Raw genomic sequence first — 17,040 nt, 5'->3', positions numbered from 1 at the left:
CCCTGTAATTTAAATATATATATGAAGAAAGAAAAATCACTTACTTGTTCCTTCTATAAGCAGTTCTTGTCCATGGCTCCCCAAAAGTGTCCGAGAAAGAAAAGGTGCAAAATCTACAAATATCTCTCGTAGAAGAGGAGCTGCCTTTTCCAAAGCATGTTCGAGCCTCTCTGTAATACTAATAGAAAGATGTTAAGTTACCTGTGTTATTCATTAGTATTTATCAGTTTTCTAGTTTTTTTTTTTTTTTTTTGCGGTACGCGGGCCTCTCACTGTTGTGGCCTCTCCCGTTGCGGAGCACAGGCTCTGGACGCGCAGGCTCAGCCGCCATGGCTCATGGGCCCAGCTGCTCCCAGTTTTCTAGTTTTTAAAATGAGTTTTCATAGAACTGAAAAATTATGTGAAAATTTTAAAATTACCTAAAGATTCACTATTGCTATGCACACCATTCCTTCTGCCTGGAATATCCTTTTTTATTCTGTTGTATATTGCCACCCCTAGCCCTCACAAACAACCTGGTTAACAACCACTCCAAACATCAGCTCTTACGGCAAGACTTAACTGGCCAGTAGAGAGCACTTGATTTTAGCCCCATTACAACCTAAACAAACTATCAATCATTTAACAAATTTTCTATTGACCATTAAACCATGAGCACCTTCAGATCAAGAACTATGCCTTCACTTCTAAGTTCTCAACTGCAGCATAAATTACAAACTCAATAATGTTTATAAACTGAAAGAATCAGTCTATATTCTTTTTCACTAACATCTATCTCTATAAACAATTTCTTTCTAATGCAATCTGAACAACTTCTCACTTGCAAATAGTATACTGGCACATTTATAATGATATCAGTTTACTCGATACATCTCTTTGTGACTATATGTACATATATTCTTATATATATGTATACACACATAAACCCATACGTATATACACACACAGCTGTCCCTCGGTTTTCACAGTGGAATGGTTCCAAGACTCCCTACAGATACCAAAATCTGTGGATGCTCAGGTCCCTTATGTAAAAGGGCATAGTATTTGCATATAACCTATATTTTAAATCATATCTAAATTACCTATAATATCTAATACAATGTAAATGCTATATAAATAGTTGCCAATGTCGAACTATCATGTGTGGAATGGATGGACGACAAGGTCCTACAAACTGTAATGGAAAAGAATATATATACATATATGTAGGGCTGGGTCACTTTGCTGTACAGCAGAAATTAACACAACATTGTAAGTAACTATAAGTATACTATAAGTAACTATAAGTAACTATAAGTAACTATATTGTAAGTAACTATACTTCAATTAAAAAAATTTTTTTAATTAAAAAAAAGAAAACTATGAAAAAAAGAAACATCAAAAAAAAATAGTTGCCAGTGTGAGACAAACTTTTGCTTTGTGGAACTTTTTGGAAAGTTTGTTTTAATATTTTCAATCTGTGGTTGGTTGGATCCATATCTAGCTGTATACATATATATGTATTTAATGAATTTAAAAAAAAAACAAGCCCTCTGCATTTCAGGAAATTGTTTCTAACTTATGAACCAAACATATATAAACAGCCACTACTTATTTACTATTCCTACAAAGAGTACTTTCTATTCATACAACCAACAAGAGTTGCTTCTGAAACTATCAACAGGTAAGCTGCTGGAAATTTCTGTGCTCAATAACCATCTCTTCCCAGGTACTATCCATAAAACTATTTCTCTCTACTTATCTCATAGATCCTCTTAACCCCGGATGATATCACAACTACAAGCCTACACTTGTAGCACCCAAGTATGTTTATTTTTAAAGTGTTATGCATTTTCCAATTGTAATAAGGCAGATCAAGAAATCTAGCCACAAAGGCCCTAGTGGTGGAATATATTCACAGCCTTCCAAATTAGAATTTGAAACGCATATACCCAATTAAACAAGATAACTGACAGTAAAAATCTATCTATAATTCAGTATCAATATAAACTTCTTATTTCAGCATTTCTAGGGAAGATGAACAATGAATTCCAAATGTTCAATCTACAATCATATGAAACGTAAGCCAGAAGCTACTAACTACCTGTGAAATTAAATATTTGTTATGCATTCCACATTTATTAATCACAAAAAGCTACTTCTTGGGAATCTTTTACATCTCATAATCTTTAAGAAGGAACTTCTAAAATACTCCCAAGCCTCTAAACGTCATGCATGTTTTTTAAAAAAGAAACAAAGTAAATTTTTCTAAAAATTGTACCTAGACATTTTTAAGTCATCAAAAGGAATAAATCACAAATATCCAAGTTAGTAGCTTGAATACCTCATATTCGAAACTTGGTCTTGTGGAACTGAACCAACTGTTGGAACTGCAGGTAATTTTGCATTAGATGATCTACCACCTATAAAAGAAAATAAACATTTTGGGGATTTTCTGTTTTTAGATACAAAAATTCAAACAAAAAACATATCCTGATAGCAAGTCACCAAAAAACATACTATACTGCATTTTTAAGTGCCTATTGATTTGGGTAACATTAAAATCTACCAATTAACAAGGTTTTTCTTGAATCATTTAATATATAAATCTCAGTTACCAGTTCAATTATCACACCAAGAAGTCCTTCCACCCATCAGCTGAAAACGTAATAGAAAAGTAAATTCTGACTCACTAAATTGGGGTCATGATTCCTTCCATTGAACATCAAGTGGCAACAGAGATTTACAATTCGAAACTTTTTTAACTGAAGCAAAAAACAGAAACGGCTAATTCCAAATTTAGCTTAAATAGGTATGCCTCATTACCATGAAAACTGTCTTTATTCAGCCACCAAATAACTTCTGCTATACCCTGAATGTTTCTGAGTCTAGTCCAGCAAACGTTATGCAATAACCACCTGAGAAACCTTTCTTTAATGATATAAGCAGAACATACACTCCCTCATGTGTGTCCTCACTGTAATTAGTAAGTAACCTGTTGTTTGCATTTGTCACATTGTATTTCAATTGGTTTTTTAAATGTCCTTTTTGCTAGTATACTAATCTTTTTGAAAGCAGAGATCTCATCTTTTTCATCCATCAATCTCTAGCACCTAGACAAACTGACACAATACAAGGTTCTCAATTTATGTTAATTGCAGAAATGATTCCCTTAATCATTCCATCTCCCATATTTTAGTAGGTCAATCTTCCCACCTGGTATATACTTCCCTCTCTAGTTCCTACAATTTTATGTCCCTATCTTTGTTCAAACCACTTTGTAAAATTAATTTTCACCATGTGATCTTATTTTACTCTCCAATGAACACACCCAGATGTCCTTACTCTTCTATATCTGTATTGTTAAATGCCCACTCACCGTCTTATAGCACAAAATGTTCAAACTACCTTGCCCTATACAAGAGCTACCTCATCTTTATGTTTTCAACAAATAACTGTGCTTATAAATTTTACTTGGCAAGAGAAAAATAATTACCAGGAAATTAACTCTGACAGAGTCAAAGAATGGATAGGCACAGAAACAACACACATTATGAGAAATACTGAAAAAGTCTAGAAGACTAATTTGGAGGATAATTTACTGAGGCTTGAAGAGTTCTAAAAAGCTCAAGAAAGTAGGGGAAAAATAAAGTTCCCATTTAAGAATCAGGATATATGGGATCAAAAAGCATTCAATTTAAGCTAGGAGTAGGACCTGAAGAAACAGAAGAGCCATTTTCTTCCTAAGGACAAGAATAGGGAGAAGGAAGAAAAGAATGGACACACACACAGTGTCAAATGCCCCTCTCTGACACAGGGACCATAAGAGTCACTGGAATCCAACTGGGATGATATTCTAACCACCTGGACAGTATAGGCAAAGGAGGTGTGCACAACTTGCTTGCAGCTGCAATCCAAGAAGTAAAGTTTCTCTTTCTAAAAGTAGTGCCCTAAAAGGGCACCAAGTTAGTATTAGAGCAGACTGAAATCCCATCACAATTCTATAGAAAGGTAGACCAAGAAAGGCAGCAAACATATTGAAGCAAATGAAACAAAGATGCAAAGCTTATAGACAAGGAGGGAAGAGGGCCTCAAAGGATTCTGGAACCTATCAGGATGCACTATCAGAGGTCAGATTCTTTTGATCTATTCTTAAAACTTCAGGCATGGGTAGCCTGGGAACACCTCAAGGAGACAAAGTAGTGTGGACAGAAAGATAAAAGAACGATAGAAGAAGAAATGTTCACCTAGGATGTAGAAAGAAAGATGGTAGAAACAGATGAGAAGGTAGAAAAGCGGCCTCTTTGACATCTGGGAGCTGGCCCTGTAATGTCAACTAGGCCCTGGTGTTGTTAAGAGCTGGCTTAGAGCCCACAGCTAGGTCTTGTTATTCTCTCCCTGAATATAAACAATTTCATAAAACAGCAACATCAGACAAAGCCACGCCATGACCATGATGAATCAACATAAAACAATACCACTCTGTAATCATGCCCCAGCAATCAAAAACATGAACTTCAGCCAAATAACAAAGATGGTCACACATCCCAAGTCTTAATATGAAAGATTGCTGTTTCTTTACCAATTAGAGCTTTAGCCTCATTCAAGTCTTCCATGATTCTAGGTAAGATTTATTAGGATATTTAATCATAGAAGTACCCACGCTTTCTGACAGTATCCAACTCAGAAGAAAGCCCCACTTCCTTAACCCCTCCCCAAAATCATCATTTTTTCTAGTTATTTTTTAATTACACAAAGCACGAACACATCCATATTTTTAAATTCAGCAGTGTTTTGCACAAACCCTCCCAGTCCCAGTCCCTCTCCAAAGGCAGCCACTATCAGCAATTTGGAATATATCCTTTCAGACTCTGTTCTTTGCACTTACATGCAAGCTCAAATCCTATAATAAATCTTTTCTAACACTATTCCTGAGATGCCCCAAGTTTCACTGTGTGCATTCTCCCTCACTGACTTATTCAACCAAAGGTTTACTACTGGGAGCTTTGGCTGGAGAATATGGACACAGACTTTAGGTGAAGCTGGGCAGAGAAAGACAGCAATCATGGGCTTATTTTAAAAGAACCAGAATTTAATAAATCTCTAAGTAAGAATTCTTCTCCAGACAACCTATTTCATCATGGTAAGGTGCACATTTTTCTACATGGTAACATCTCTCAAATTAATGCATTTTACAAAGGCATCTTAGCAACTGTAGTCAGCCAGAAGTTGAAATCTAACTGTGAGAAAACACAGTGGATAAAATCAAGAACGCAGCAGCAGAATCAAATCTGAAATTTGGTAAATGACTAAAGAAGGAGGAATTGTGTAACTCTTTGAATTCATTATGTTGCCAATGTAAAACCTCAAGATTACATAAACTAAAGGAAAAGCCAATGAATAATTAATATAAATATACTGTCTGAATACAGGTATACCTCGGAGATATGTTGGGTTTGGTTCCAGACCACAACAAAGTGAATATCACAATAAAGCAAATCACACAAATGTTTTGGTTTCCCAGTGCATACAAAATCATCTGACAACGTAGGGTTGCCACAAACGTTCAATTTCTTAAAACAAACCAACAAAAAACACCACACTATATCTGCAAAGCACAATAAAGTGAAACACAGAGCTTCCCTGGTGGCGCAGTGGTTGAGAGTCCGCCTGCCGATGCAGGGGACGCGGGTTCGTGCCCCGGTCTGGGAAGATCCCACATGCCGTGGAGCAGCTGGGCCCGTGAGCCATGGCCGCTGAGCCTGTGCATCTGGAGCCCGTGCTCCGCAACGGGAGAGGCCACAACAATGAGAGGCCCGTGTACCGCAAAAAAAAAAAAAAAAAAAAAAAAGTGAAGCACAATAGCTGCATTTTTTTTAACAAATTGTGTTTTTTACAAATTGAAGGTTTGTAGCAACCCTGCACCAAGCAAGTCTATCAGTGTCATTTTTCCAATAGCATTTGCTCACTTCATGTCTCTGCATCACATTTTGGTGATCCTCACAATATTTCAAACTTTTTCATTATTATTATATTTATTATGGCCATCTGTGATCTCTGATGTTACTACTGCAAAAATATTATGACTCACTGAAGACTCAGATGATGGTTAGCATTTTTTAGTAATAAAGTATTTTTAAATTAAGATATGCACATGGTATTTTTAGACATAATGCTTTACACACTTAATAGTCTACAGCATAGTGTAAACAACTTATACATGCACTGGGAAACAAAAAAAATTCATGTGACTCACTTGGTGATAGTCGCTTTATTGCGGTGGTCTGGAACCAAAATTCACAATTATCTCCAAGGTATGCCTGTACTCTCATTCACATACATACCTACATATATAGTCGCTAGCTCTGTCCACTGAGAAAACCTGGGAGCAGCTATACCCTAACACCTAATGTCCAGATATTGGCTTCTAAATACTATTCTCCACTAAATAAATAAATCAGAAATAGCTAATTCAATAACAGTGGAAGAAAAGCAAAATGAGTTTGAAACATCTAGTTTTCTTTTGTAGAAAGCAAGGAAATGCCCAAGGAATCATAGGATATGTCACGATGGCACAGAAGCCAACTTCAAGGGGCTCCCACCGACCAAAATAGAGACAATTTGAGCATCAAAATAAATAATGATAGTAACTGACTGTAACACATCCAATAAAATAGGAAGCCATGAGGCCATACCGATATGATAAATTAACAGTCTGGGGAACAGGATATTTAAATAATTTCAAAATACCTCTCCACAAAACACTTATTAATTACAAAAGGGAGAGATTAACTTTACAATATAGAAACCTGGCAGTTGTACTTTAATCAAGTGACGAAAGTGGTCACCATCAGCATTTTGACAAATCAAAATTGTGTGCCATGTGATTAGATTCTCTGTCTGTTCCATAATATTCCTACCAAAGAAATATCTGTTTCTAATCATGAGGAAACATCAGACCAAGCCCAATTCAGGGACGCTCATTTGAGCTGTTCCCAATTTTTTACAATAAACAATGTTTTGTATATGCTTATATAAATCTATATACACTCCTTTTTTTTTTTTTTTTTTTTTTTTGCGGTATGTGGGCCTCTCACTGTTGTGGCCTCTCCCGTTGCGGAGCACAGGCTCCGGACGCACAGGCCCAGCGGCCATGGCTCACGGGCCCATCCGCTCCGTGGCATGTGGGATCTTCCCAGACCGGGGCACGAACCCGTTTCCCCTGCATCGGCAGGCGGACTCCCAACCACTGCGCCACCAGGGAAGCCCCTCCTTTATATTCTTGAAGTAACTTCCTAGAAGTCAATAAACACACACTTTAAATGTTGATACATATTGCTAAATTACCCTGAAGAAAGAAAAAACAAATTTACACTTCGATTACTAATAAAATTGAACGTATTTTCCCAATTTACTGGAAACAAAACAGGAAACATAAGTGACTGTTCTGACCTTTTGAGTATTTTCATTAGAATATTTTCCTAAGTATTCATTCTATATAATTATGACAGTTAGCTTTTATCATTCATTATAAATTCTTCCTAAGTTTGTAGTGATTTTTTGCCACAGAGAATTCTATAATCTTCCCTTTAAACCATCTATACCAGCATGATACAGAAAATAGGAATATCACCAAATTTTTAACAGGGTTGTTAGGATATTTAAAATTTAAAATATAAAGCACCTAAGATAAAGAAGATTCTCCAATGTTTCCCACATTTCTGCAAGGTACTACAGGAAAAAAAAAGTCTAGAGCTCTTCTGAGTGATCCTACTATGTATCCGTGATTCATGCTATCCATTTTTAGTAGAGCCTTATATTTATATATTACGAACTTATTAAATTCCCATAATAAGTATAAAAAGTTCCTCCACTTGTCTCAGCCTGAAACCTATTTCTCTTCCTGCTTTCAAAAAGAAATGCCAGGTCATCCAAGACCAGAGCCTTTCTCTTCCACATCTGAAGGAAATGCTGCTAACCTCTCAAGCTACCTCAACCATCAAATTCTCACATAATTTCCATTACCATGTTTTTTAGAAAAGGTGTTCTACACTAGCAGAAAACACTTCCTCATCAGCCACTCACAACTAAACCATTTTCAAATTGAATCCTAGCTGTATCAATATCAGGTCAGTTTCTTTGATCACAACTACCCTTAAGAGGTTATAGGGTTGAAATGTTTCGGGAAACAGTAAGGGTTCTGCCATTTACTAGCTGTGTGACCTTGGGAAAGTTACTTAAGCTCTCTGTGCCTTATTTTCTTCATCTGTAAAATTAACAGCGATACCTACTTCACCGAATTATCTCAAGGATTAACGTAGCTAGAGCCTGTACCACAGTAAACACACAGCGAGTGAAGCTTCCCTCCTTACCCTGCTACTCTAGGATTGCCTTTAAAATACTGAAAGGAAGTTATCATGTTTCCCTTTAGTCTGTACTTCAGGCTGAAAAGACACCCAAATTTTCAACAATTATTCATATGACGTTAAACATAGGTAACTTAAATGAGATGAAGCTTATAAAGTGCCTTTTAAAAAAGTCACCATAAAAACTTAAGAAAAAAACCAAAGGTAAATTCTTTTGAGAAGTCTAGAAACCAATCCCGGATTTAACTTCTATAAAAAGTGGATTTCTAACAGCTTCATTTATCAGATTGGTATAAAATAACCCATGGCCATAAACATTTGGTAAACCTAGCCACTGTCCTCTACAGCCTGTCACTGCCTCACACCACTCCTACGATTTTCTAAGGCTCACTTCAATTTTATCTGGGCCCTTCGATTCAACTGCCTCTTTTAACTAAGGCAAAGTTAATTCTGGATATAGATAAACAAAGCCAGGCTCTAATCAGGGGTTCTGTAGATTTAACTGATTAAGAAACAGCAAAGATCTGGGACAACTTGACCTTCCCTGAAACATGCTTGGTCTTTAGGCAGAATTTGATCAATAATCAGCAGTTCTGATTACAGTTCTCAGCCAAACAGAAGGATCTGGAAATCTGGACTACTTTATCCCCTACAGGCTTGGTTCCTTTGGAGAGAGGGCACTGCAGCAATCTTCCACAATTAACCTCTGCGTAATTACTGAGCCTGTCTCTAGAGTGAGCATATTCCCACAACAAGATGAACTTATCCACAGTGAATCTCTCTTTTCCTCAACACATTTTCTTCCCCTTCCATTGATAATTAGAGTTGACTCTTCTTTTTACTGGGATTATAGTTTCTTGCTGACCTTCCACCCATCCTTACCACTCTGCTCAAGCAAGAGCTAATTATACATAAAAACTCTAACAAACTGAATGGAATCTATCTTAATGCACAGGATTAATTTTAAAATGAAGTTAACGTATGTACACATTTTTTCGTGCTGACAATTTTTTTTTTTTTTTTTTTTTTTTTTTTGCGGTACGCGGGCTTCTCACTGCTGTGGCCTCTCCCGTTGCGGAGCACAGGCTCCGGATGCGCAGGCTCAGCGGCCATGGCTCACGGGCCCAGCCTCTCCGCGGCATGTGGGATCTTCCCAGACCGGGACACGAACCCATGTCCCCTGCATTGGCAGGCGGACTCGCAACCACTGCGCCACCAGGGAAGCCCCGTGCTGACAATTTTTTAAAGTACATAGATCAATTCCCATTTCGCCATTAAAAGATTTCCATTTTTGCATTTCTCACAATAAAATTTCAAACTAGAGGGCAAGACAAGCTGAAATTGAAAATTTTTTTTACTCTTCAGTATATGGTATTTCTGACAATAGGAGGACCAATCCTCCTATTCCTACATAACACTCAATGAAGTACTTCAGAGACCAAATAGTGTTATTACACTCAGTTAATGACACCTGCAATTTTCTAAATTCTTGACAGCAATAAGATCATTGAACCACGGTTGGCTACTGACTTCTATTACCAGTAATTAATGAATTATTTCTGAGCTTTATTTTTCTAGTGGTAGTTTTTTAAAAACCATATTTATTTACAGTATATCAGGTATTTTCTCTAAAAGGCCTAATTGGTATTTTTTCTTGAGCTTTTCTGAAGTTGATGAAAAGGAACACATAAGGCCCCATCTGCTTAAAAAGAGAATAAATTGCAAGAAAATGTTTGTATGAGGCTTCAGACAGCAGTTTAAAACAACATTAGCTTTTACTGCACAAATTGAGACTAATTTTAATGAGCTGAAATATATATATCAAAATTTGAAAAAGTCAAGGAGCATTGGTGGCTCTAAATGAAACTAACAAAAACGCTTTCTTGATACTACCCTAGAAATGCCAATTTTCAAACCTTAAAAAGACTATAGCAGAAAGGGATTTTTTATAAAGTGATATTTTCAAATCATAAGAAGATACATTACCAACAAAGATAAGTGAATCAACTAGCAATTGTTTTAAGGAAAAAAAAAAAATCACATAAAAAATAAACTAAATATATCAGTAATTTCACACCAGGTTGACCTTCATTCCTACCAGACAGAAAAATGTAACTTCCAAATACATTCAGCATTTTTCAACTCAGATTAAAAATCATAAATTTATAACAAATTTGTTTTTAATCAATTTAACAATAAAAATATTTTCAACAAGTGATCACACATGTAAATTCAGAAGCTACTTCCAACATATGGAATGGTACTGACTTATCTTTTCCTTATCCTTGCACTGATAAACTGGCTCCTTCAAACTGACAGTCTTCCAGACATTTAAAAGAACAAAAGGGAAAATGTAAATAGATCATCTGTCTAGCATCTATCCAGGGAATAGCCGATTGTTAATTCAAGGTCCCTAAGGGTCTATATAAATAATGTCCTTTGCAAAAAAGTACTATTAATACAAATGCCAATATTTAATCCCTAAACACGGTTATTTTTTTAATTGCCCTCTCTCCCCTCTTCTCCCTCTTTCCCTCCCCACCCATTCCAGACCAACTCAGGGAGGGATAGTCTATATACCCAGTTAAAATTCTTCATTAAATAAAAGAAACTTTTATTGGATAAGTAAAGATAAGCCTCTTGGGTCAAAGATTATATAAAGCAAAGAATCAAAATTTTCCTTCAACATTAAAAATAAACATTCTAATTTATAATATGCATGGCTCGGATACACAGCAGAGCCTAATATTCTGGTAAGTAGTGTAACTGCTAAATTTTGCAAATTAGCAAACACTCAGCACATAAATTACTTAAGAACAGTCTATTTAGTTCCTTCATTGGGTTAGCTTCAATTTTGTTTTAATCGTTTATGCTTTGCAAATCAAACATATTTGAAAACACCACAGGATATCTGAAAAAAGAGTAACTGCATCTTAACACATATTGTAGTCTGGACAATTAAACCCTTACTAATGAGTAACTAAAATTTACAGATTTTGATATATTTACTAAAAACTCTATTTTCTCTTTTAGTGCTCTTTATAAATAAATATGCATACACAAAGGGCAAACCTTGTTTTTTCTGATGAATCTTTTACCACTTCTTACGAAAGGTTTGCCATTATTATTATATTACACTTTTTTGCTAATAAAATGCTACAAAAGCTAAGAAACATTATTCAAACTAAAATCTGAAATTCGTATGAGTCAAAACCTCAATACCGATCATAGTTTTAATAATGTACACTGTTTTAAAATGTATTTCCAGGGTTTCCCTGGTGGCACAGTGGTTAAGAATCCGCCTGCCAATGCAGGGGACAAGAGTTCGAGCCTGGGCCTGGGAAGATCTCACATGTCGCGGAGCAACTCAGCCCGTGCACCACAACTACTGAGCCTGTGCTCTAGAACTCACATGCCACAACTACTGAAGACAGCGCGCCTAGAGCCCGTGCTCCGCAACAAGAGAAGCCACTGCCATGAGAAGCCCACGCACCGCAACAAAGAGTAGCCCCCACTCACCTCAACTAGAGAAAGCCCACGCACTGCAACAAAGACCCAACGCAGCCAAAAATAAAAATAAAAAATAAATTTTAAAAATAAATAAATAAATAAAATGTATTTACAAATCCTTAATATTTTCACAAAATTATAAATTTATTTGGGTGGTAATGTTCTGACAGAAAAATCTTTGACCTCACATAAGTTGACAAGCTCTCATTCTTTTTCTGGGATCCAGTCCTAGTTTGTCTTTAATTGTGCCACAAGTAAAACGTAGAAATCCCATTTTGATATCAAAATTTCCAAATACTTTAAAATTTTCTGCTACAAAACTCATATTTTATGTTTTCTGTTCACATGGTTTCTTCCAAGGAAGTTCCCATTTTTGCTAATGTACTAGGTACTATCAAGTATATATATATATATATATATATATATATATATATATATATATATATATATATTTTTTTTGGTGGTACGCGGGCCTCTCACTGTTGTGGCCTCTCCCGTTGCGGAGCACAGGCTCCGGACGCGCAGGCTAAGCGGCCATGGCTCACGGGCCCAGCTGCTCCATGGCATGTGGGATCTTCCCGGACCGGGGCACGAACCCGTGTCCCCTGAATCGGCAGGCGGACTCTCAACCACTGTGCCACCAGGGAAGCCCTCAAGTATATTTTTTTATTAACCAATAATCTATTACTAAATATGAGCAGTTCACTTTTTGTTGCTGACTCACTATAAAATTCAGAACTGAAGTCATCCCAAGACACAAAGGTTTATGGTCCACAGAGACAGATATTAACTGTACTTTCATATAAAGAATATAATCCAAGATCAAACCAAGAATAATACCTAACTTACCCAGATCTGCAAGAATAAACTGCCCAGCTCAGCATGTAATCACAATAACAATCAATTCATCCACAAATCATTTTTCCCAAATCTTGCTTGAACCAGAAGCAGCATATAAGCTTTGATATACTGTATAGCCTATTTTTTTTTTTTTTTTTTTTTGCAGTACGCGGGCCTCTCACTGCTGTGGCCTCTCCCTTTACGGAGCACAGGCTCTGGACGCACAGGCTCAGCGGCCATGGCTCACGGGCCCAGCCGCTCTGCAGCATGTGGGATCTTCCCGGACCGGGGCATGAACCCGTGTCCCCTGCATTTGCAGGCGGACTCTCAACCAGTGCGCCACCAGGGAAGCCCAGCCTATTTTTTTTAATGGCAAATAACTTAAATCAAGAGATCTACCAAAAAGAAAACAAAAATCTATCAGCTAAAAATATTGATGTCAGAGAGATAACTATTTGTTTGGATTTCAAGTGAAAAGAGAACAGACTACAAGGGCAAGTATAGTAGGGTAAAAGCACGAAAAATGGGGCTGTAGGAGAGCAAGAAATAGGATGACTGAAAACACTCAATTGGGTTAGATTTCTTATCAAGGCAGTAATGTTCATGGCAGCAATCAATGGAATGGAAGTAATAAACTAAAATCGAGATACCATATAAGTGACAACAAGAGCCTAGTGACAGAGGAAGAGGAAAGGAAAAGTCAGGTATGGAAATCAAAACAAGTGACAAAAATAAAGTCCATCATCACAAGAACAATGACGTAAGTCATTTTTAAAAAGGAACGAATTTTTTTTAAATAAAGGGAGCTAAGATAAAGGAAATGAACTACAAATTCTACCCCAAAATGGAAAAAACTGGGAACTATTTGAGAAACACTACCACCACAAATTATACAAAATTTAAATAAGAAGGGGAAAAGGGTACATTATGGGCTGGATACAGGGTTTTGTGGGGTTTTAGCAATAAATACGATAGTCTTCAAGATAGCAAATTATTCTGTAATTCTGCATATGGTTCTTCAGGGTATTTTACATCATAATGAATTTACTGGAAAATACACAGTGGCTTCAGAAAGAAATTTGTTATACTGTTTTATATCAAATATTACTCATATATCAGCTTTCTTTCTGTTTCTTATCTCTTCTGAAGACCACATGAATTTTTTTTTCTTTCCCTTGTACCAATGTTATTTACTTGTTTAACATTTCTTCTGGCTTTATTGAAATAAGTCAAAGACTGCATGAATTTTGAAAAATATATTTAAAAGCAATCAGAGGATCCTATTTACCTTGCCCCATAAACTGAAATTAAAGGGTAATATATTCAAAATAAGATGATAATATTTTACTCAGTGTACTGTGAACCTCTGAATTTACTACCTGTGCTCTGGGAAGTTATTAGGAATTCACTATTACTGAATTTAAAAGACAGCAGAAAGTTTCATAGATATTAGTAACATCTGCCTTTTTCCCAACAGGGGTTCGTCTAGAAAAATCACAGTTGATTTTTTTTAAGGCCTTTGGATGGAGGTGGAAGAACAGAAATTTGCGTAACCAGCCCAAAATAGATCCCCAAATTGCTTCTTCTCCAAAGTAAAAAAAAAAAAAAAAAAGTATCAGAGTATAATGATGAAGGAAATAAAGAAGAGGAAATTTTGCTGGAGTTCTACACTTACTTTCCTTTATTGTTTCTCACTAAGACAATGAATGATGAAAAACAAAATGTAACAAATATACCACACTATTGCAATATGTTAACAGAGAAATGCAAAGAGGGTGAGGTTGAGAGCATATATGGGAACTCTCTATTTTCCTTTCTATTTTTCTATAAACTAAAACTGACCTAAAATATAAGGTATATTAATTTGTAAAAGTGTTTTAATAAAGTAAAAAACAAGGCAGCACAAAACTGTCTACTACCACTGCAGCTTTTGGTCTCCTTGTGGATATTTTTCTTCAACAACTATTTTTTCCTAATTATAAAAATAATACAGGATTACTGATAAATTTTTGGAAAATATACTAAAATTAAAATTTTTGAAAATCAAAATTTCCATTAATTCATGGAAATAATCAAGTAACTTCAGAGTACATTTCCTTGCTTTTTCCATGTATGAAAAGTATATACATACTTCACAGAGTTATGATTACACAGCATGTAAAGTATTGCATGTAATTTTTTTTTTACTTAACCTACTGTGAGCATTTTCTATTATCACTTAACACTAAGAAATTTGTAAAGAATTAATCACATTTAAGATTTGAAAAAAAAGTTTTTGTTAGCACAAGTAAAATAACTACAATGAAAGGAAAAAGAAAAACAGGGAAGACAAAAGAAATAAACAATCCTGGGACTTCCCTGGTGGTGCAGTGGTTAAGACTCCACGCTCCCAATGCAGGGGGCCCAAGTTCGATCCCTGGTCAGGGAACTAGATCCCACATGCATGCCGCAACTAAGAGTTCACATGCCACAACTAAGGAGCCCACATGCCGCAACTAAGGAGCCTGCTTGCCACAACTAAAACCCACAACCAAGTAAATTTAAATAAATAATTTTTTTTAATCCTAGTCTTTGTTTCTGGAACACATGATACATAGTACACAGAAAGGAAAAATTAAATGTCCCTGACAACTGGCTAGTAGAAACATCAAGTTAGCAGCAAAAGTCTCTGAGATATACTAGTTTACCAAATAAAGGTAGAACACTGGATAGGAGGCCTGAGATGTCTCAAAAGATGAAGGAAAAATATTATTTCTGATTTTAACATAATCCACCTAGTCATTCCTTCAAAATTCCTTTTATTTTTCATTAATCTCATCCTAGAGTAACAAGAAAGAATGAATCCTTTGGGGGATTAATTTTTTTTTTTAGTTTTTTGTTTGTTTTTTTTGTTTTAATGAAATAGCACAACACTTAGAAAAATACTACTTATATAAAATAATATTCCCTTTGTCCTAACTTGGTCTTTTTCATATCACATAGTCTTCAAGTTCACCTGCTATTATCACTGAGCCTCCAATCAACATCTAGGGATTTAGGATCTTGCACCCATACATGTGCACCAAAAGGCTTTTACATTTGGAAGGAATAGAGAGAGAGAGAGACAGGGCAAAAATCAAATTGTAGTAAGAGTTATTGAACTACTATGACTAATGCTAGAATGATGATAGACTTGAGGGCAGCATTCCCTTTCCAGGCGTCTAATTCAAAAACTATGCAAGAGAAAGCAAAGTACTGGATACCACATAAACATTTGGCAACTAATAACCAGATTAAAAGACCAAATGTCAGCAAAACTTTCTCGTATTAACCACTATCTATACACATCTTCTCAAGTGAAAGGAAAGGAAAAAAGTATTTTAATAAATCTGTCATTCATTCATCCACCCAACCAGCAGCATCCAATTTGTCATACACTACTATGTTTAAGTGGAGAAAGTATTAAAATCCTTGATTTAATTTATTTCATATTATTCAAGTTTATTCAGAAAATCATCAAATAATCAACAACATAATACAAAAGCATAATCATTTAAAATATGCCAAACAAAACTTAACTTAATCAAAAATCCTAAGCTTTGCAATGGAATTAAGAACTTTTTTGTTGAAATCACTGATAACAAACTCACCAGGTGATTCTCCCCCAACATCTGAGGCTTGGGCTGAATCTACTGAAGAAACCACACTGACAGCATTGGTAGGTATACTTGTAAGTGTGGAAGGTAAGACTGCTGATTTTTTTGTTGCCACGATGACACTTCTGTAATAAAGAAAGTAAATAAATTTTAAAATACAGAAGATCACTCAAGTTAATTACATGAATTTCAAAATAGGACACCAACTTCTTTTTCCTAATTTTTTCTTATCTCTATTTTGATGTACAACTTAGAATATACTCTCAATAAGAAATCTCTTCAGTGGTGTTCACAGTTATCTATACTTCATTTTTTTAGAATCAAGACAATGTTCTACAGAAATATAATAATCAATTTTAACATTTCAATTTATATTTACAATATTCTTTAAAGTTAGGATCATCTTTAATTATCCACCTTAAAATATAACCAAAGGTATATAGGAAAAAAGGAATTTGGCATTCAAGTGGAAAATTAATTAACTTTTTCTTAACCTCAGAAGTGAAGCAGAAAACTCAACATGTTTCTGTAAGGATTTTAAAGCACCACTAAGTTGAAATGATAATACCTTAGAAATCTTGTAAGGTAAGAAAATGCAGGTATGAACAATTTTTTAACATGTATACAACCAAAGTTTTACTTTTTAACTCTTGTATACTGTCTTATATTACATAGAAAAAACAATGCATAGGCATAAAACCTAGATGTAA

The 17,040-nt window shown here is 35.5% G+C and overlaps 1 protein-coding gene across 4 annotated transcripts in view; it reads right to left on the bottom strand.

Moving 5' to 3' along the window:
- Nucleotides 1-17,040, bottom strand: part of LRBA (LPS responsive beige-like anchor protein) — a gene marked incomplete at both ends in the record, with an annotated part of 768,451 nt that overhangs the window by 544,482 nt on the left and 206,929 nt on the right. For all 4 annotated transcript variants that reach the window (XM_079699415.1, XM_079699414.1, XM_079699417.1 and 1 more), the window contains 3 exons: nt 45-178; nt 2,324-2,402; nt 16,325-16,455. In XM_079699415.1, the coding sequence (XP_079555541.1) occupies nt 45-178; nt 2,324-2,402; nt 16,325-16,455 (344 nt within the window). The remainder of the gene's footprint in view (nt 1-44; nt 179-2,323; nt 2,403-16,324; nt 16,456-17,040) is intronic.

This window comes from Hyperoodon ampullatus (assembly GCF_949752795.1).
Source record: "Hyperoodon ampullatus genome assembly, chromosome: 1".
Lineage (NCBI taxonomy): Eukaryota > Metazoa > Chordata > Mammalia > Artiodactyla > Ziphiidae > Hyperoodon > Hyperoodon ampullatus.
The sequence above is the reverse complement of the archived record's forward strand: the minus strand, read 5'-3'. Positions and strand labels throughout refer to the sequence as shown.